The sequence below is a fragment of the Osmerus mordax genome, chromosome 15 (assembly GCF_038355195.1).
Source record: "Osmerus mordax isolate fOsmMor3 chromosome 15, fOsmMor3.pri, whole genome shotgun sequence".
Lineage (NCBI taxonomy): Eukaryota > Metazoa > Chordata > Actinopteri > Osmeriformes > Osmeridae > Osmerus > Osmerus mordax.
In genome coordinates, this window is record NC_090064.1 from 2863751 (window position 1) to 2885969 (window position 22219).

At 40.6% G+C, this 22219-nt stretch overlaps 2 protein-coding genes across 3 annotated transcripts in view; both read left to right on the forward strand.

Moving 5' to 3' along the window:
* nktr (natural killer cell triggering receptor) overlaps positions 1 to 4647 on the forward strand; it is a 45105-nt gene extending 40458 nt beyond the window's left edge. The window contains exons 13-17 of the mRNA XM_067251343.1: positions 2 to 2719; positions 2896 to 2979; positions 3236 to 3295; positions 3677 to 3781; positions 3989 to 4647. Coding sequence (XP_067107444.1) covers positions 2 to 2719; positions 2896 to 2979; positions 3236 to 3295; positions 3677 to 3781; positions 3989 to 4058 — 3037 coding nt within the window. The 3' untranslated portion in view covers positions 4059 to 4647. The remainder of the gene's footprint in view (position 1; positions 2720 to 2895; positions 2980 to 3235; positions 3296 to 3676; positions 3782 to 3988) is intronic.
* A 1279-nt stretch (positions 4648 to 5926) lies between these two features.
* zbtb47b (zinc finger and BTB domain containing 47b) overlaps positions 5927 to 22219 on the forward strand; it is a 66655-nt gene continuing 50362 nt past the window's right edge. For both annotated transcript variants that reach the window (XR_010878315.1, XM_067251630.1), the window contains exon 1: positions 5927 to 6070. Coding sequence is in view for 1 of the 2 variants with exons in the window: in XM_067251630.1 (XP_067107731.1) it covers positions 6068 to 6070 (3 nt within the window). In the remaining variant the exon portion in view is untranslated. The remainder of the gene's footprint in view (positions 6071 to 22219) is intronic.

The window sequence follows — 22219 nt, forward strand, 5'->3', positions numbered from 1 at the left end:
GATTTAATGACCGTTCTTCAAGCAGATGGGATGACAGTGACTCTGCATGGTCTCTGTCAACCAGGTGCTCTTTGGACGACAGCTCTGAGAGGTCCAGCCAGAACCACAGACACAAGAAAGAAAAGAAAAAGGCTAAACACAAGAAGAAGGCTAAAAAGCACAAACATGCCAAGAGACGCAAAAGCTTCAAACGCAAACCTGTTGTCTCTGAGGCTGAGAAATCACTGTCCTCGGGTAGAGACTCAAAGGTTTCCAGCCACCCTGAAAGTGTATCCCAATCGCCATCCCACTTTCAATACACACAAAGATGCTCCCCTAGGAAGAAGAGAGGCAAGAGATATCGGTCTTCCTTTTGTAGGGAATCGCATTCCAATTCTCGGTTGTCCTCTCTCAGTCGTTCCATATCTCGTGGGAAGATGAGCTCCTTTTCAAAGTATAGTTCCAGGAGTAGATCTATGTCTCGGTCTCGAGCCATATCCCGGTCACTCTCTAGATCAAGATCTAGGTCCAGGTACAGTTCATCAATATCTCCAAGATCCCCCAGAATGGCCAAGCTTGCCAACATTGGCAAACCAAAGCCAGAGAACCTGGTCCAGGAATCAGTCAAGTGTGGAGAGATCCAGACTACATTTGTCACTTCGACCCCAACCCCTGAAATTACCCCTGTCATCCCCATGAGTGACAGTCCCCCGCCTTCACGGTGGAAACCTGACCAGAAGCCCTGGAAACCTTCCTATGTGCGCATCCAGGAGATCAAGGCCCCAAAGATGGACACAACTTCTCTAGCCATTTTTGAGCAGGCCGCCAATAGTTTGACTTCGAAAGAGGTCAAACCCTTGATTACTCAAAAACAATACCCAGAAAATTCCCACAGTGAAAGGAGCCAAAAAAACAAGAGGCACAAGTGCAAGAGATGGTCACGCAGTGGGTCGTCCAGAAGCAGTACGTACAGTCGATCGTATCGTCAATCCAAAAGTAGGCGGAGATCCAGGTCTAGGTTGCGATCTCCGGGTCATTATGACATCCTGTCATCCTCTTACAGTAGGTCTGACTCCAATGACTCTCAAAAGAGAAGCAGTTATAAAAGAAAGTCTCTAGACAAAGGATGGAAGTGGTATTACAGTGCTCTGAAAAGAATCTATAATTTAGATAAGCATATTACCATCCCCAATACTCCAAATCCTATTTCAGAGTCTGTAGATGAATCAAGGAGGGAATGCAGTCCTGATCTCAGACGTAACACCTCAACGGGATGCAGCCCTTTGAAGCCATCAATGGATGGAAGCCATTCCCAAGAAGAGGAGGCAAAACATATCCAGTCATTGCCATTGGCGAAGCACAATAGTGAATCTGAAGTGGATGGAGATGGGGATAAACTTGGCAAAAACAACCACCTCCCAAAAAAACTAGGGAAAGCTGACAAAATTCTTGACAAGAAGTTGACAGTTCATGTAGGGTGGGATTCTGAGAGTGAATCTGTGAAAATGCAGAACAAGATGGTAGCCGCTGAGCATAAACATGTCTCGGAGAAAGAGGAGGGTGAGGCCAGTTCAGAGTCTGAGAAAGACAACGTTGTGCGTTTACACATCAAATTGATAAAAAAGCCTGAGAGGGAAGCAGAAACGGTGAAGTACAAGATCCGTAAGAAGGCTAAGCGGAAGCATAAACACAAGAGGAGGAGCGTCACAAAACTAAGCTCTCACAGATTGAAGGAAAAGATATCCAAGAGGAAATTTCTGAATCTGAGAGAAACATTCCACTGGCAGCCACCACTGGAGTTTGGGGAGGAAGAGGAGGAAGACGATTCTCAGATAGAGAAATGTCCAAACCGGAAACTTGTCTCTGTTAAGGGTGACTTAGCAAGAGATGTCAAAGGAAAACCAGGCAAGTCTCCTGGCCTTGAGTATGTCTGCCAGGGCAATAATGTTTCAAAACAGCCAAAGCCTTCATGTACGGAATACCAGCAAGAGATGACCAAAGAACTGAACGCAAAACAAAGTGTTCAAGCTAACTCAAAACAATGTGCATACAAAGATATCTCTGATAACAAAATGGGAATTTGCAGTTCACATTTGCCAAAGATGCTAGATAACACTGAGTCCTTAGATGATATGGAGCTCTGCAGCCCAGAACAGAGCCCCCCTGAGCCTCCTGTTCTTTCAAACAAACTAAATGAAAATACTTTCACAACCTCCTCGCACAAACGAACAGATGATTGTGATACTCTGCCTCAACCTCTTCTCAATCAACAACAGTCTTTAACCTCTGGATCCACAGATATGGAGGCTAGCGGACAACATGGAGAAATGGTCCAAGGAAAAACTACCAGAGCTGTGTTTGACCTCAAATGGAAGCCTCTAAAAGGAATGGCAGCTGTCCAGGCAGAAAACCCAACCCCAGTGGCTATAAAGAACACAAGAACACAGGAAAACATGGCATCCCAAGGGTTCAGGATAGAAATTAAAAGTAAAAGCCGGGTCCGGCCTGGATCCTTATTTGACGAGGTCCGAAAGACTGCCAGACTAAACCAGAGGCCCAGGAACCAAGACAGCTCCAGTGAGGAGAGATCCCCGTCTGAGACTAGAAACAGGGGAGGGTCATGGAGCTGGTCCACCAGAAAGTCTGGCTCAGTCTCCAGCCAAAGGTCCTTTTCCAGAGGCCGGACAAAGTTCTACAGCAGATCCAGGAGTCGGTCATGGAGCTCCAGCTCTTCTTCAAGGTTGGAGAAACATTTATGTGGTGGAGTCTACTGAAAGGATGATTCGCTTTATTGATTTTGGTCATTTTGCGCACAACTTGGCTACAGTCTGAGCTTGATTTTGTTTTATTATTGAACTTCAAATTATGGCCTTAAATATCTCTGTACTTATTTTACAATTATTTTCTTCACCCTAGGAGTCACACCAGTAGTCGAAAGAGACACAGTCGAGTGCGGTCTCGGTCTCGCAACAGTACATATGGCAGTTACAGGAGCTGCAGGTACAGTGCTGTCTTAATCCAGATGTAGACTACAGAACTCTTTTGCCAAAAAATATAACATCCCTCCTTATCATTGAGAACATAATATACACACCTGGTAAAACAGACAAATCTAAAGTTTATATGTCTGTCACACATACAAGAAGTTTATGTTGCATGTCTGCAACTTATAACTGCCTGTATTCAAATGGTGGTTTTCTGTATGATTTACAGTACAGTAAAGTGGCTGGTAATTTCTTCTCATTTGTTCCTTCAGTCGGACATACAGTAGAAGCCATTCCAGGAGTCGCTCGTACAGTCGGCACAGGAGGTCCAGGTATATACAATGAATTTACAGTCACCAAATAAAACATAATAAAATATGAAAACGATGTTGTCTGTACAATCAACACTGCATATACATTTAGTCATTTAGCAGACGCTCTTATCCAGAGCGACTTAAAGTAAGTACAGGGACATTCTCCCCGAGGCAAGTAGGGTGAAGTGCCAAGGACACAGTCATTTTGCACAGCCGGGAATCGAACTGGCAACCTTCAGATTACTAGCCCGCTTTCCTAACCGCTCAGCCACCTGACTCCCTGACATACTCGTTAAACATTCTTACCATACTGGTTGGAATAAATAGCTACTTTGTGTAATACAATTTTGTTGTGCCAACATCACTGTGGTGATTTTTTACCTGTTTGTGGTTATGCAGGTCAGACTCCAATTACAGCTACTCCAGTCGCAGCCGGAGCACAAGCAGGAGATATCAAGGTTATAGACGGAGTACCAGCTACAGAAGCTCAGACCGCCACTCCAGGTAAGAGGACAGTCCTCATAAAGACAACGACATATAGGCAGGTGACAGTCAACAGCTTAGCCCTTTTGTTAAGTGTAAGCCACAGTATATATACAAATACATTTTGTTCTCGTAAAATCTTTAGCCTCGATCTCCGGGGAATCCTCTCTTCTAAACGGAATGATACACTGAGCACTTTTTCTCTTTAAATTTATTTCCTTCCCATAGGTCTTCTTGCTCCTCCAGTCACAGCTCATCCAGACATGGACGTCATAGTCACAGCAGTAGGTACAGCTGAGCTAGAGTCTGGGGGGACTGTCTGTCAGTTTTTCAGTTTGTTTTCATGTAATCATTTAACCTGTATTGCTTTGTAAAGGTTCTCCTTTGTAAATTAAAACAAAATATATTCAATGTCTTATGTTGTACTATATTATACTTCATATAGGGGGCAAAGTTATACAAAATAAAATAATAATAATTGTGAGAGTTATTCCAAACTGTAATTTTACTGGATTTTAATGAGTTCATCTTGGTTTTATACACTGAACAAACTAAATGTAACATTACAAACTACTATGATGTCAAGCAAGTTCTTATAAGTGTTTGATTTACCAGTGGGTTTTGAACTATTGGTTATCACAGCATCATGTATAATGTGTATGAATACCTTACACTGCACAGTTCGAAAGGTCTTTCTACAAAAGGGAAATTACTTTGAGTAAATTTGATGTCATGCTCCCATTTCTTTAAAGCTATGGTTATTTTGTCAGTACTGCATTGTTTAAGACTAATATATCTGATTGTATTATGAATGTAATAATGACGTATGCTGTCAATGAAATTGTTGAATTGTTTTCAACATCGTAAGGGAATAAAAAGCCTTTGTCTTTTGAATCTTTGTTCAATACTTTTTCATGTAGACATCTTTAACTAATGATGGCATTGTTTCTTAACATAAAAGCAAAATCGGTAGGTAACAACTCCAGAATAGCCTATGCCTTTTGCGCCATCTGCTTTCCCCCCCTAGAATTGTGTATGTAGCTTACCTTAAAATGGTTCATTTTTATCTTTAGACATTAAAGAGACAAATAGTCAATATTTTTGAAGAAACAGTCATTGTGTAATATTACAGTAATGATGCAATTAATGAACACGCAGCCGGCAGACAGTCTAGTGAAAGGGAGGGGGTTCTTCTTTATTAAGTGGACCTTTTTTGCAGTTTTCCCCCTCATTTTGTATTTAATTATGAGGTGAATAAAAACGTACTTAAAATTTAGACATTTAACAGGGGGGGGGGGGGGGGGGCTGTCTACAAGCTTGCGTAGGTTATCAGCGGCAACAATCATTTTATCAACAGCCCATGCAGTTAGAAGACGTTTGTTGTCTTACGTTTGTACGACCCATCATTTAAGTCCTAAGATAGGGTCAAACAAATGCTTTCAATTATTAACCAAGGTCAGAATTAACTGATGTCTGTTGGAAACTCGGAATTTTCACCTAGTAGGCTATAATACCACTATTTGCACCAAGTCGTTCTGGTGCGTGAACTGCTAGTTAATCCTGAATTGTAAAGGGGCCTCTTCTGAAAATGATTAACCGACTGTCACCTTAACACAGCTAGCAGTTTGAAATGCAAGAACAATCAGGGCAAGTGTGTAAGGCGGAATACTCGATAATAGTTACTTGTGTGGTGGTGTGGTATGTAAAAGTGGGGTTCGTGATGATTAAACATTGGCTACAGGAGAATGAATTCCCCCACGAACTCCAAGAAGAAACAGTTGATGAAATTGTTTTGGAAATTTGTGAGACAATTATTTGCGAGACTTCTGTTAATCAGAATATTAAAAAAGATGATTGGTTATGTGTCATTCAATAGTGTTTGAGACATAGGCCCCACAAATGTCCTCGTCCAGAATCGCAGTCAGCGCACAGCTGGAAGGCGCGCATTCTGCTATTTGTGCCGATTCTCTTCGCTTCCCGAAAATCTATTAATTTGCCATCCTGATACAAAGATGAGCAAACATACCGTTTGTGTTTTTGGAAACTCCCCTTATTACAGTACCATGTCCCTTTAAAACGTCTGACAAAAAGCCCATATGATCCCAGAGCTCCAATCACCAATTCCTTCTGCAAAAGCAGCCTCTGCATTTTTGTGTATCTGAATGCTTAGCACGCCGAAAAAAGACAGACTGTCAGAAAATCCCCGAAAATATGTGAAAATCCACCGAACATTTTCATGGCGAATGGAAGTCAGATGCAAAAGGAGTTATCTTGGTACTCCTTTGTGCCTCGTAACATCGGATCAAAATGGTACAGTAGGTCACAACATTAATCTTATTTTTTCCCTTCTTAGTCTCTTGCAAATTCTAGCTACTTAGCCTGGCCGATAAAACTTGCCTTACTTGTGGCCCACACCGTTTATATACCATCAATCGTCATCAATGACTGTCATGCATTCAGTGATTTTGTAGTGAACTTTCCAACTTGCATAGAACACATGGAAAATTTGAGCTACCATAAGAATGCAATGCAACAATAGCTACATTGTTGCAGAGAAAGAGTTCAATTCTTTCATATCAGAGTGATTCAGTATAAGATTAGGTCATGACTGAGGGACTGTAGATATGATGAGCAAGTGAAAGTTATGGGACTGTTGGTGTAAATAATATATTTAGCTTTGACAAAGGGTAAAATATTTGACTTATTGCAATGTAACAGGCGGTTATGGCAGAGGGGTCTGTGTACATTTGCACAGGTAGTCTGCCTAATTTCAACTTCAATAACATGACCTTCTTTAATTATCTTGTTACTCTCTAGTAGCCCATCTTAACAACTTCACTTGTTTTTCAGAAATTGCACACATTTTTTTTTTGCATGATTATTCACCTTGCAAGCTCTAAAGTTACTATGGCATTAGGGATTGATGATAGGGTTGAGGTGAAATATAAATACCAACATTGTCACAACCTATGATCAGGACATTATATATCAAATAGTATATAACATTATGTGCTACTATATATAACTAGTAACTAGAATATAACAAATATAAAATCTCTCTGAGAGAGAGAGATTTTATATTTGTTGAGACTTGATATGTCAACAAAATGTCTGCGAAAACTGTAAAAAAAACTTTTGTATTCACAAAGTGGCTTAGGTGGCTAGCCTTTGCAATTTGTATTGCAGTGGAAGAGAAACAGACAGACGTCAGACTCCAGGGTCATTTTGGGATGCCTCATTAGAAAAGCATGTGGAGCTGGATGCAGTGGTGGAGTAATCTCATCGTGCATTCACATCTGGAGGCCCGGGTTAATATCTGGGTCAGGTCATGGGGGTTAGCCCTGGTGCAGCAGTGTGGCTTTGGGTAGGCTGGGCAGAGGTTTGTTGTTTTGCTTTTTAGTTTTGCAATTTGCTTTTAAAGTGTGGTAGTGTAAGCTGTGATGAGCACCACAGTGCAAAATGTATCGGGTTCTTCAGTTGCAAAAGCAGTTGTGAATAAAAGCAGCATTTGATGGATTTTGCTGGAGCACTGTCACTAAGGCAGGCCCTTGATGATAAGTTTACTCATTTTAATTGTATACTAAAGGCACAGAACCTATATATTTTTATGTCTGTGTAAAAAACAATTCTGTTCAAAGAACATATTTTGAGTATTGAAACATAATATTGTTAGAACAGAGATGTTCCGCAACAGGAACCGTTTTTTATGTTAAAAAATTCTAGAAGTTCTAATACTTCTAATCATATTATTCACAGAAGAACCTTTCTTGTCATTGACTTATTGAAAGTCTGACACTTTTGACCTTTGGATAGTCTTTCCACATCTGTCAGATGGCCAGCAGGTCCTTGGTTGCTCATTCTTTCTTTGGTCCATCAGGGTCCTGAGTATTTTATGTAACTGCCTATTCAGGGCATTCCTGCCCACCCTTGACTTTGAGACTTCGTCGTCTCTTGCTGTGTGAGGGGCTGGCTTTAGTCCTTGTGACAAGTGTAGCCATTCCATCGCCAAGCAACAAAGTCTGGCAGACGTCTCTTTTCCCCAGTAGGAGGCCTCTTTCCTAGAAAACGAGTACCGTAGGCATTACTAATTTATCACCCTCAGATTAAAAGCACTGAAAAGGCTTTGCAAGACTACAAGGTCAAACCATCTGGGTCATATCATTATTATTTTTTGTGAGTTTATACGTTTAGTTTTTATAAAATTTATTCAAGTTATATTCAATGTTGTTATTACTGGTATGTACTGGTATGGATGTATTCCTATAAGCTACAATGTAATCCTAGGCATTTCTTAACATAAATTTGTAGTGTGACTTTGTTGTAAGTTTTGTTTTGTTTTTCTTTGTTTTTTGAAGAATTTGGACCAGTAGGAGATACTTACACAGATGGACACTATTCCAACTCAGACTTTATAAAGGACAGTTAGTTCTGAGAAAAGAGGATTTGTTTAGTAAGATGTTTGTGTTGCAACATGGTTGAACGGTTGTGCTTTGGAAATGTTTTTGTGTATTGCACTTTCGTGCAACACTAACCAATTAAGACAACGGAGCGCAGTGACAAGTAGTGATTGACGGCTAATATTAACCAATCTAAAATCTGCATTAAAGTTAAAAACCTAAAGATGAAGTTTAATTTGTTATGTAACATTAGACAGAATGGTGGACCGATCACTGTATCAGCTCACAGTAGGCACATTGTGATGGATGCCTAACAGTGGCCCACACAGGGACTTGACTATTATTAGGGTTCCTTCGGGAGGAGGGAACCTATTGTATTTGTTAGTTTTATTAGGTTCCTCCGGTAGGAGGGAACCTATTGTTATTGTTGGTATTCTTATTATTAGGTTCCTCCGGTAGGAGGGAACCTATTGTTATTGTTGGTATTCTTATTATTATTTTTCTTCTCCTTGCGCCCCAATATCTCCAAAAGTCCCTGGTCATAAATTTTCTAATTTGGCACATTGATACTACATCCACGTGGGTACCCCCACACCAAATATGGGCCACATCGGACCATAGGGGGCGCCACAGGCCACGCCCAAAAGTCCGATTTTCAAAGTGATGGCATTTCCACCCCATTGCTCCAATTCTTCTGAAACTTGGTGTGCATGCCTCATTTTTCATGAGGAACAAAAAAGCCTCAAGGACCCATAAGGTCCGCCATGATGGATTTTCCTGTACTGTGATAATTTGGGAAAACCTTCAAAATTCCTCTTCTCTTGAACCAAAGGTGAAATTGACTTGAAATTTGGTACAGATATGTATCATTGACGTATTTAAAAACGTTACTTAAGGCAATTGAATCAAGTACAAAATGGCTGAAATGGGTGTATTTATGTAAATGTCCACATTGCCTCAATATGTTTGTGTCACTAAATCAAATGTATTTCTGAAGGATGGTTCAAACCTAATAAGCTTTAAGGTGACATGCCTCTGAAGTACCATGCAAAGTTTCACCTTGATATGTCAAAATATGACTGAATTACAGCCGTTTGAACTTGGACCAAATCTGACAATGCTCGCCATTGGAGAAACAGCTTTTTTTAATTATCCAGTTATTGAACTTTGTGTATTCCATGCCTGGGAATGGCTCAATTGGCTGAGATGTTGTACTGGTAATCAAGGTTCAATACCAGTCAGAGGCATAGTTTTTCATTTTTTATTCTGACCAAAGGGTTTCTAGTCTCCCGATAAATCCTCCGGTTGTAAAACATAGCAATGCGTCCTTATTTGAGCCCATCACAACACATCTGTTTAGCGAGACTGTGTAAACCACTGCAACACAAGCCAGGTTCACCACAGTAGCTAGCTACACATGGTAGTGTTAGATTCACAACTGAGTTAGCTCTAATGAAGTATATTGATTATTGAGGTGGACCCCTTGCCTGTTGCGCAAATTATTTCAGTGACCTAAGCTAGGACACACGGCCACTGATGCTAGGCATGATTTGAAATTCTCTTCCATGACTTATGTTGAGTTATGGCACCCCAAACAACCTAATCTAAGCACTATGAGTAATATATTCTTTACAGCAGCAACCAGGTCTAGCCTGACGTTGTCATACTCATAATTCTAGTCAGAATATGAGTCTGAAAACTCTCCGTTGGGCTGTGACTACGGGGCCTGTTTCAACCGAACTCGTAAAACAAATGCCTCTTCGCTCATTTGGATAGACCTACAACCAATCAGAGCAACGTAATATGTTGTTTGTTGAAAACAAATTCAACCCAAGGGCTCTTTCGTGACGTTGTTGATTACGTTACTGTTGATCATCTGTCCATCATCGTATAAAGCCCGCCCTGGCAATTTCATTGGTCCGTCCAGATCCTGGTTTTATGTAGTTGTTACATTTTACATTTACATTTAGTCATTTAGCAGACGCTCTTATCCAGAGCGACTTACAGTAGGTACAGGGACATTCCCCCGAGGCAAGTAGGGTGAAGTGCCTTGCCCAAGGACACAACGTCAGTTTGCATGACCGGGAATCGAACTGGCAACCTTCGGATTACTAGCCCGACTCCCTCACCGCTCAGCCAACTGACTCCTAATTTGTTCCCAATACGAGACCCTCCAGACCCAACTTCCCGACCAAATTCTTTTGTGGGCGGGGAGAAGTTGGGCTGGCAGCCAGGCTAAACCAGGTCATCCCCATGTCTTGTTTTTATAGGAAATTTACATATCTTGATTGTGGACAACTTTTTGTTCCCCAATCTCAATGAACAGCCAAATACAGCAACAGCATTGACATTGTTTAACAATTACCACAGTCATTTCTCACTTGTTGTACTTCTAAACTCGCAGAATGAAATCAAAACAACCACTAGCGCGGTGGTTTCATTCCACCTTAGATTTAATGAATGGTCACATTTATAATCTTTGAAATAATTTGATCAGTCTTCAAAATATTATAATTATATATGCATATGGGAAACGTTTCAACAACAATGATATGGTATGCAATGCCATAGATTAATTATACATTACATGTTTATAATATTTTGCCATTTTGCGGAGGAACCCACATCGCTGCTTGCAGCTATATTTATTAGGTTCCTCCGGTAGGAGGGAACCTATTGTTATTGTTGGTATTCTTATTCTTATTATTTTTCTTCTCCTTGCGCCCCAATATCTCCAAAAGTCCCTGGTCATAAATTTTCTAATTTGGCACATTGATACTACATCCAAGTGGGTACCCCCACACCAAATATGGGCCACATCGGACCATAGGGGGCGCCACAGGCCACGCCCAAAAGTCCGATTTTCAAAGTGATGGCATTTCCACCCCATTGCTCCAATTCTTCTGAAACTTGGTGTGCATGCCTCATTTTTCATGAGGAACAAAAAAGCCTCAAGGACCCATAAGGTCCGCCATGATGGATTTTCCTGTACTGTGATAATTTGGGAAAACCTTCAAAATTCCTCTTCTCTTGAACCAAAGTTGAAATTGACTGGTACAGATATTTATCATTGACGTATTTAAAAACGTTACTTAAGGCAATTGAATCAAGTACAAAATGGCTGAAATGGGTGTATTTATGTAAATGTCCACATTGCCTCAATATGTTTGTGTCACTAAATCAAATGTATTTTTGAAGGATGGTTCAAACCTAATAAGTTTTAAGGTGACATGCCCCTGAAGTCCCATGCAAAGTTTCACCTTGATATGTTGAAATATGACTGAATTACAGCTGTTTGAACTTCGACCAAATCTGACAATGCTCGCCATTGGAGAAACAGCTTTTTTTATTATCCAGTTTTGTGTAATCCCTGTCTGGGAATGTCTCAATGTCTCACTCTGATCATCTGTTTAGCGAGACTGTGTAAACCACTGCCAAACAAGCCAGGTTCACCACAGTATCTAACTACTTGTAGTCTATGCATGGTAGAGATAACTCTAATGAAGTAAATTGATTGTTCAGGTGGATCCCTTGCCTGTTGCACAAATTCATTTCAGTAACCTAAGCCAGGACACATTCCCACTAATGCTAGGCATGATTTAAAATTCCCTTCCATGACAAGTTATGGCACTCCAAACAACCTGTTTAAAAAAACGATATGAAAGTTATTCTTTACAGCAGCAACCAGTCATCCCGTTGTCCGTTTTTATAGGAAATGTACAAGCAGTTTCAACTTAGGCTGAATCTAACAACGCTTACCACAGGAGAAACAGCTTACTTTTTTATACAGTAACTGAACATGACAATATTCAACACTGAGAATAGCTCAATGGGCTGGGATGTTGACCTGTAATGTATAAGGTCGTAGGTTGGAATCCAGCCATAGTCGTTTGGCCTGTCATAATTTTGATTATCTGTTTAGTTCAACAGGATGACATCTTTCTGAAGTACCACAAACAATTTCACCTTGGTATGTCAAAATATGATTGAATTATAGCTGTTTCAACGTTGGCTGAATCTAACAACGCTTAACACAAGAGAAACACCTTACGTTTTTATACAGTAACTGAACATGACAATATTCAACACTGAGAATAGCTCAGTGGGCTGGCATGGTGACCTGTAAAGTATAAGGTAGTTGGTTGGAATCCAGCCATTATCTTTTGGCCTGTCATAATTTTGATTATCTGTTTAGTTAAACAGGATGACATCATTCTGAAATACCATGCACAATTTCATGCAACTTCACCTTGAAATGTCAACCGTTTCTTAACCTTTGTCCAAAAGCTGACCAAAGCTAATACTCTGCCCTTTCTATTCATACAATCTCAACAGTTGGTGTGTAGCAGAGAGGATAGAGAGACTGATTTGTAACATTATGCTCATGATGTTATTCAACACTGAGAATAGCTCAATGGGCTGGCATGGTGATCTGCTAAGTATAAGGTTGTAGGTTCGAATCCTGCCACTGTGGTTGAGCCTGTCTTAAATTTGAATATCTGTTTAGTTAAACAGGATGACATCGTTCTGAAGTACCATGCACAATTTCACCTTGATATGTCAAAAGATAATTGAATTACAGCTGTTTAAACTTTGGCCGAATCGAACAATCCGTGCTACAGGAGAAACGGCTTCTTTTTTTTGTACAGTAACACTCTTCTTTTGGCCTGTCATAATTTTGATTACTTCTTTAGTTAAACAGGCAGACATCATTCTGAAATACCATGCGCAATTTCATGCAATTTCACCTTGAAATGTCAACCGTTTCTTAACCTTTGTCCCAAAGCTGACCAAAAACGAATACTCATATCACGCAGTCGGAGCACAGCTAGATAATCAGCGTCAGCACCCTTGGGTACCCAGCAAAAAACGCAAAGACTTGTGGAAAATAGTTTGGTTACAACAGCCGTGCGAGGGATTTCAGTTGTTGTGTTCGTTCAGTTAGATGTTTGTAATGTTATTGTTTGTTAGTTAATATAATCTTGTTGGTCACCCTGATTGTGCATGTTGTGTAGTTTAATGGGACCAGAGAGTCGGCTGCTGTATTGTCACAGGCTATTCGCAAGGAGCTGAATATGAGTGCTGCCCTAGACCAGTTGCCCACATGACTATTGTTAGTTGTGCATTGACTGAGAGTCTGGAAAGAGATCAACTCAAGCAGAGTTTCAGTACATTTCCTATCCTATAAACAGTATCCTATAAAAAGTTAATACTCAGCCCTTACTAATTATAAGATCTCAGCAGTTGGTGTGTAGCCGAGAGGCTAGAGAGACTGACTAGTAACCTTATGCTCATGAGTTCAAATCCCCGTTCAGCCTATTGTTGTTGGCCAAACATGAAGTAGTTTTGCTCTCTTGTTGTCCAAGTCTCGATCTTCTACAGTGTACATGTTTATAATATTTTGCCATTTTGCGGAGGAACCCGCATCGCTGCTTGCAGCTATATTTCTTTCTGATTTCTATTATGTGCATGTTAACATTCAGAAACACCATTCACATAAATAACGCACATCACAGAGCTTTTGTTTCTTAGACCATATCAACTTTATTGCCTTTATTGAACCCATATACTTGTTAGTTTAGGTTCAGCATTTTTACCTCTTGATTTTGTGTTGTCATTTGCTGTCGTGTCCCGGTAAAGGGTGTCTGGTGTCTGGCTGGAAACTGTGTGCCTAAATGGTGTTCCACAGTGGGTGGGACGCTCCCATCCCTGTCTGGAGTGTGGGGGTATTTGATGAAATTATTTATTTTAACGGTTGTATTACTTTTAAGGCCAAATACCCTATCTTAATACCCATATCATGGTATGTTAAGCATTATGTGATGTGGAATATGGGATTCCTTAAATATAGTTATGGTTACTTGGTATTGTTTCGCTTTCACAAACCCGGTTTAATTTACTTTGTTAATGTGTTTAACCCGTTGATTTAATTAAGTAATAAACCCATAATTATTTTGCAACCTACTCAGTTCTCGTATGCCTTCTTGGTCATCCTTCACACACATACTGTGCTGTAGGCTAATTAGTGAGCGTTTTGTAAAGAAATTTAAACAGGTCGCACCATAATGATTATTTGCACTCGCACAAATAATAATAATAAATCTAGCTGCAAGCAGCAATGGCGGATTCCTCCTTCAAAATTGAAAAATGTTGTAAAATAGACATAATAGATAGTTACACTGGGATTAACCAGAAGACTTGAAACTGTAATTTCTGTCATAAAAAAAAATAATAATACCTCTGTCTGGATTAGAACCCACCACCCTTTGCACATCAGCACTGCGTCTCATCCTACTAAGCCATTCACAGTCTTAGATATTTTTGATGTTCAGTTTTTCTATCAGAAAATAAGACATTTCTCCAATGGCAAGCATTGTCAGATTTGGTTAAAGTTCAAACAGCTGTAATTTAGTCCTATTTATATATGGGACATAAAAACGGGATGACTGGGTTGCTGCTGTAAAGAATAGCTTACTCGTAGCTTTAAAAAGGTTGTTTGGGGTGCCATAACTTGTCATGGAAGGGAATTTCAAATCATGCCTACCATCAGTGGCGATTTGTCCTGGCTTAGGTTTCTGAAATGAATTTGCGCAACAGGCAAGGTATCCACCTGAACAATCAATATACTTCATTAAAGCTAACTCGGTTGTGAATCTGACACTACCATGCGTAGACTCCAAGTAGATAGCTACTGTGGTAAACCTGGCTTGTTTTGCAGTGGTTTACACAGTCTCGCTAAACAGATGATCGGAGTGTTGTTATGGGCTCAAATAAACACTCATTGCTATGTTTTACAACCAGAGGATTGACCAGAAGACGAGAAACCGTTCTGTCAAAAAAAGAAAAAATGGCCTTTGACTGGTTTTGAACCTACAACCCTTCGTTTAGCCATTTTGTATTTGATTCAACTGTCTTAAGTATATATTCATATCTGTACAACATTTCATGTCAATTTGACCTTTTTTGTAAGAGGAGATCAATTTTGAATGTTTTCCCAAATTATCACTGTACAGGAAAATCCATCATGGCGGACCTTATGGGTCCTTGGCAATGGGGTGGAAATGCCATCTCTCTGAAAAGTGGACGTTTGGGCGTTAGTTGTGGCAAGGTGTATCAATATGGCAAATTTCAAAACTTTTTACCAAAGAGTTCATGAGATAAATTACAAGAATAATAATAAATATAGCTGCAAGCAGCGATGCGGGTTCCTCCGCAAAATGGCAAAATATTATAAACATGTACACTGTTGAAGATGGAGAGTTGGACAACAAGAGAGCAAAACTACTTCATGTTTGGCCAACAACAATAGGCTGAATGGGGATGTGAACTCATGAGCATAAGGTCACAAGTCAGTCTCTATATCCTCTCTGCTACACACCAACTGTTGAGATTGTATGAGTAGAAAGGGAAGAGTATGAGCTTTGGTCAGCTTTGGGACAAAGGTTAAGAAACGGTTGACATTTCAAGGTAAAATTGCATAAAATTGCGCATGGTACATCAGAATGATGTCACCTTGAAGCCAATAAGGTTTGAAAAACCATCAGTCAAAATTATATTTGATTTATTGACACAAAGATATTGAGGCAATGTGGACACTTACATAAATACACCCCTTTCAGACATTTTGTATTGCATTTCCCATTCCATTTCACCCTATATAAAGACACATCTGCCCGCACACTATCCCCATCCATGCTGTTTCCCTCTCTCCGAGCGCAGGTCATGCCAACGCAGAAATGCTGCAGCAGCCACATGAGGTTTAGATGTAGTCCAAAAACTACCTCCCACTAGCGATACATATCAACCGCAACATTGTTTTCAAACTTTCTCGAAGATCGCTTGAAAACCACAGATATTGACTTTCTCCTTGAGTAGATCTCAAGAATAGCCTCATAGGCAACTGGCTAGGGTGCAGCCCAGGTACAGTCCACATCCAGCTCCTTGCGAGCGTAGCCTCTCGTAGTAAAACGGCTGAATCTCTGTTCCCATTAAACTACATGACATGCACACTCAGGGTGACCAACAAGATTATATTAACTAACAAACAATGACATTACAAACATCTAACTGAACGAACACAACAACTGAAATCCTTTGCATGGCCATTGTAACCAAACTATTTTCCACAAGTCTTTGCGTTTTTTGACATGCCGCACTGCATGCTGGTTACTCAAGAGCGCTGACAGCTGATTATCTAGCTGTGCGCCGACTGCGTGATATGACGAGATGCTAGCTAAGGTTTCTGAGTCTCCTGCATTAACAAGTTCTGCTCGATTAGCAAGCTATTTTTACTAACTATTGAATGGCAATGCAAGCTAGCTAAAAACAATGTAAGTTAGCTTGGCTAAACTGGTTTTCATAGCAACAGAAATCAAAAAATCAAATCAGTCGAACTTTATTCAGAAAGGGGGGATCTGTATTTTTTACTCTACTCTTAACGCATGACTATGTTTAACTTAATGTCTGCACCTCTCTGTCACCAACTGTCTCTGGAGTGGAGGGTGGGGGCTTCATATCCAACAAATTACACCCCTGAACTTTTAAAACAGATCTAATGGCCTACTACAATTGTAAATATCCTATGGCTTCTTCTCCAATTGGGCCTCGATACAATGTCATCTAATATTTTCTGCCCATTCTGTTTTTGGGGACGTTCCACACCAGCACCCTTTTCCCAGTCCCTCTATTCTGCCCTACTACATGTGTTTTCCAACACCAGTTACAATCAACTCTGGACGCCAGAGAATTTTTAATACAGGTGCTGAGGAGGTGCTAGATCATTGACAGGGGGAGCTGCGCAATTATATATACATAAATACTATTAATAAAGAAGCAGTACTTCTCTTGACTGGTTTTTATTCAGATGAATAATCATTGGATTCAGGTCAAAAGTCTATCACTTGAACTGGTTTCATCACTTAAGACACTAAAAGTCAGCATCTTGGCATACTGGGACATGGAAAGGATTAAACATTTAGACTTTCATCAAAGTAAAAAATCCTTTTTCATCAATGTCCTCAAAAAAGCAGTCTGCAGAGCTACTGTGTCTGTGGGGTGACTGTTTGTCTCTGGAGGGCTGGCAGACAGGGGCAAGCAGGGCAGGCAGGCAGGCAGGGCAGGCCAGCTGAATGAAGCTGTCCAGCTAGAGAGGGATAGTCCAGCAAGGGGTCTGTGATGCTCTCAGCTTCTCCGTTGTTGCTCTCAGCATCCTCTATTGAACTCTGTTGAGCAGGCCTCTGCATGACCCTCCAGACCTGTAAAAGGGAAGAAAGGATCTATGTCAGTTCAGTTGTGAAAAACGAAGCTTTTTCCATCAACACTTGACATAAACTACAGTTTTGACTGTGAAATGCAGTGGCATTACTTGAACTTGAATCCAAATGTGTTGACCTGATGGAGACCCATGCAAAGTCACTCAAAACACGGGTTCGATTCCAGGCTCTGGCAAGAGTATTTAGCTCTAAACTGGTCAATATATACACATCTGACAAAAGACCAGCTGGACCTTTGCCTGTAAACAGTGATTCTGACTGTCAGAGACCTTTAAATAGCCTGACTTACTGAAATTGGCAAAACTAGCCTGGCTAACGTAGGTCGCTTTCTCAGGGCATATGACGAATGAAACAGGCTCGCATTGAAAAATCAGATATACTGGCTATCTTTAGCAGGCTCTTGTCTACAAAAAGCAGTCCTCCCTGATGTTTTTGGAGTAGAATTGAGTGAAATACAAAATTGTTTACACACTGCCAGTGGGCAAGCCGAGTCTGAGGCTAACGTCAAAACAATGTACCCCCGGGACGCAGTCTCACTCCAAATCCACAAATCACAAAAATAATCGGAGCATCTGGCTAAAAGCACAATTCCCACATATCTTGAAGGCTGACCTGGGGGGTATTCGTCGTAGCTCGCTAAGCGGTTTAGCGAGCTAATTTTCAGGCTAAGATAAAAAACGCCCCTCTTTTTGGTTCGTGGAAGCAACTTTCGATAAATCACCATAGTAACATATCAATTAGCACTAACCTGCTCCAGAGCAGGCTAACGTAAGTGTAGCTGGATAAGCTTGCCACACCCCCGGAAAATAACATGGCAGCTCCCTTTTTGAGAGACCCAGTTGACCAAGGAGCTATATTTTAGTTCGATTAGCTTTCCATACCAATAGAGTTCTTCGCGATTGCCAAGATCCTTTATTTCACACGGATGAGTTCTTGTTTGAGCGATATCGATTCAGCCGACAAGGACTCATTTATTTGCAAGACCTTCTCGGGCCGTACATTGCAAATATATCACACGCCGCAGCAAGCTTTATGCTTTATTATGAGCTTATGCTGCTGTATGTGAATATGTAACGCTATGTTTTACGAAATGTCTTGTCTTATCTGTTGTGCCTGTGCTTTTTATATGTTTCACTGTGGGAGAGTGGGAAACGTCATATCGATTCCTTTTTATGTCTTGACATGTGAAGAAATTGACAATAAAGCTACTTGACACTTTAACTGTGCTTCAGACTGCATAGCCTTGAGGTTTTTTGCGTCAGGTAGGCTATAGGCTACATTTTTATACAGTATAGGCGATGCAGAAAACATTGGCAAAGCCGCAGCATGCGTTGCTGTAAGAAAAGTGTACTTGGCGCTTAACCAGCTGATGAATCAATTCATCATATTCCCTGGCCATGTCCCAGTCAATGAAATCAAAGAGGGATTTACACATAGGCCTACATGCATATACACATATATAGTACATGATATAAGCGCAGTAGCCTACATATATCCTCATAATTGTCTATGAATTCGTATCACTTAGATACTCGTTGGCCTTGTTTTTATCTAGCCTACTTATTCTGAAAGAGTTGAGATCATTATTTTCGCTAGCAAGATCTCATTCGATTATTAATTTCCATTAAGTCTATACCAGCAGGCACATTTAAAGAAATGTGATCTGATTGATTGGGGTAATGAGGCACTTAAGATGAGCCTATACATTTCCCCAAAACTTTCGCATTTAGCTTATCGGCAATTTTTTGCCAAGCTGCTTGTCTTGCTCTGGCAGCGGTGGCGGTGTTTGACTTAGCCATGATAATATGCTTATTGTCTTCTTAGAGACTCATTATAATAGTTTGCTCGGATGGCGACAATAGCCTATCATCGCTCTCTCTTTCGTCTTTTCCGCCATCATACCGTAAAAAAATCACGGTTTTGGTGATCGACCTTTCCTGCCTTTTGAAGTAGGACGTGCACGTGCAATTTTCCTGATAAGTTTAGCCTGATTGAAATTAACCACATGATTTGGATGCGGATCAGCCGTTGACGAACCGATATTTGCTGTTCTCACTCATCTCGCTAATGTTAACGGGCTAAAGGGACAATTGATTAACTTAGCTTCAACCCTTACGACGAACGGGGCCCTGCTCGACTTTTTTGGTGTAGTCCATGGGTGGGCAAACGTTTTGACTCGCGGGCCACAATTGGTTCTAAAATTTGACAGAGGGGCCGGGCCAGTAGCAGATGGATGGAGTGTTTGTGTGAACTAATATAAATGATATATAAAAGCCATTACATAAAAGGTTTAGGCATTTAACAGGTAGTAAAGCATAAATATGCAAGGGTTACTGTACGAATATTTTATTATTAATTATTTATTATCATTATTTCCAAATGCATTTTTTTCATAACAGTATTGAGAAACTCAGTTTTAGTGGGAACACTGTTGTTGGTCTCCCTTTTTTGCCAGTGCATCAAAGTCTGGAGTTAGTTTTGTTGTGGCAATTCTCAGGATAGATCTGAGGTGTTGGTCAGTTAACTTGGATCTGTGACAGGATTTGTTGATGTTCATGATGCTGAACGTCTACTCACAAACATAGGTCGAGCCAAACAACGCCAGCATCTTTTGTGCCTTCCTCCAGAGGTTTGGAAACGTGGCTTCGTCAAGTGATGCATAAAAGTCATTCAGTTTGAGAGGGTTGAACTTCTCCTTTAAAACGGAGTCAGACTGAAGATCAATCAGTTCCAATTGCAGCTCCTGCGGTGCTGTTTCAGGGTCTTGTGACAGGGGACAGGACACCAGCTGAAGTGACTTGTCAAGTTTTTCAAAATAAGAGAACCGACGGCAGAATTCTCTGTGCAGGTCGTCCAGTGATTTGCTGTATTTCTTAACGTTTCGGTTGGCCTCTTTCTGCGTGGCTAGTGTGGGGAAATGAGCGAAAGATTTGTTTGAAATTTGTCTGGAGAATAGGGTCAGCTTGGATTTGAAGGCTCTCACATTTGTGTAAATGTCGTGCACAAACTGATCTTTCCCCTGTAGCTTCACGTTCAGCTCATTCATGTGTGAAAATATGTCCACAGCAAATGTGAAGTCACAAAGCCAGTTTGTGTCACTCAGCTCAGGAAATTCGTTGGATTTTCCCATTAGCTCCAAAAATGAGCTAATCTCCTCTTGGAGCTCCCACAATCATTGAAACACTTTTAACCAGCCAAACTTAATCCAAACTTAACCAGCGGACACGAGAGTGGTAAAGTAAGTCCTGATGATCCGCATGGGTTTCTTGCAGGAAGTGTTTCTACCTTTTCTTATAATTATTATTATTGGTGGCCAAGCCGCGAAGCGGCGCAGCCACCTCAAGTGTTTCTACCTTTTCTTATAATTATTATTATTATTATTATACATCTGCCATGGGAGTCTATGGCAGCCCCTAGAACCGTATTGTCAGAAGTTGTGAAACTTGGCACACTCTTTGGGATGTCTCCCATTCCAACCATCTAGCGCCACCAATGGGTCAAAGTTGAAGGTGTGTTTACACAGGTTACTTTTGAACCATATGCCTCATTTTCCAAAATGAGGTATCATTGGATTCCCTGGATCATGACAAGTTCAACACACTCTATGACGTCATACCCAGTCATGTAGATTCTCCGCCATTTTGAATGTTACCGAAAAGCGTTTTTTCTCCTACAATTCTTGACGAATCTTTTTCAAAATTGCCACAGATGATCTTCAGACCAAGCCTCACAAAAGTTATCCCCTGGAGCTTTGATTTTCGCAACCGTGTGTTAGTTACAGCCAATCAAATTGATGTGGCTGAATTGATGTGGCCGCCATTTTGAATATAACGTTTTTTCGCTACCTCTCCTATAAGGTTTGTCCAATCTTCACCAAATTTGGTACAGATCATCTTCAGACCAAGCCTCACAAAAGACATCACATGTTTTTTGATTATCTAAACCTTTTGACTGGAACAGCCAATCAAAGTCGTCAACCAAGCCACCATAAAAGAAGTGAGGTCATATCTCAGCACCTCTTTACTGCATTGACACCAAATTTGGTATAAGGACTAGGGACCCTGTTCTAAAGAGGTCCAAAATAGGTCATACCATTTCACCTCGAGGTGGCGCTGCAATAAGCAAAAATTTGGCACCATTTATCTTCAGATAAAGCCTCACAAAAGACATCACGTTTTTTTGATTTTCTACACTTTTGACTGGAACAGCCAATCAAATTCGTCAACCAAGCCACCATAAAAGAAGTGAGGTAATATCTCAGCACCTCTTTACTGCGTTGACACCAAATTTGGTGTAAGGACTAGGGACTCTGTTCTAAAGAGGTCCAAAAGAGGTCATGCCATTTCACCTCTAGCTGGCGTTGCAATAAGCAAAAATTTGGCACCATTTATTTTCAGATATCTCAGGAAATATTCACTGAATTGACAACAAACTTGGTACAGGTGCTCGGGACCCTGTTTCAAAGAGGTCCACAAAAGGTTGTGTCATCTAACCTCTAGGGGGCGATCCCGTTTCTGACACATATTAAATTGTGATACCAGCTGAATTGATGTGGCCGCCATTTTGAATGAATGAATAAAACGTTTTTGGTGAATACCAAATATTCAACTAATTTGGCACAGATTATCTTCAGACCACAATCACCTTGACATGTCAAAATAGAACTGAATTACAGCTGTTTAAACTTGGGACAAATCTGACAACCACTTGCCACAGGAAAAATTCCTTATATTTTTACGCAGTCACTGAAATCTGATTTCCAGCACTGAGAATAGCTCACTAGGATAAAT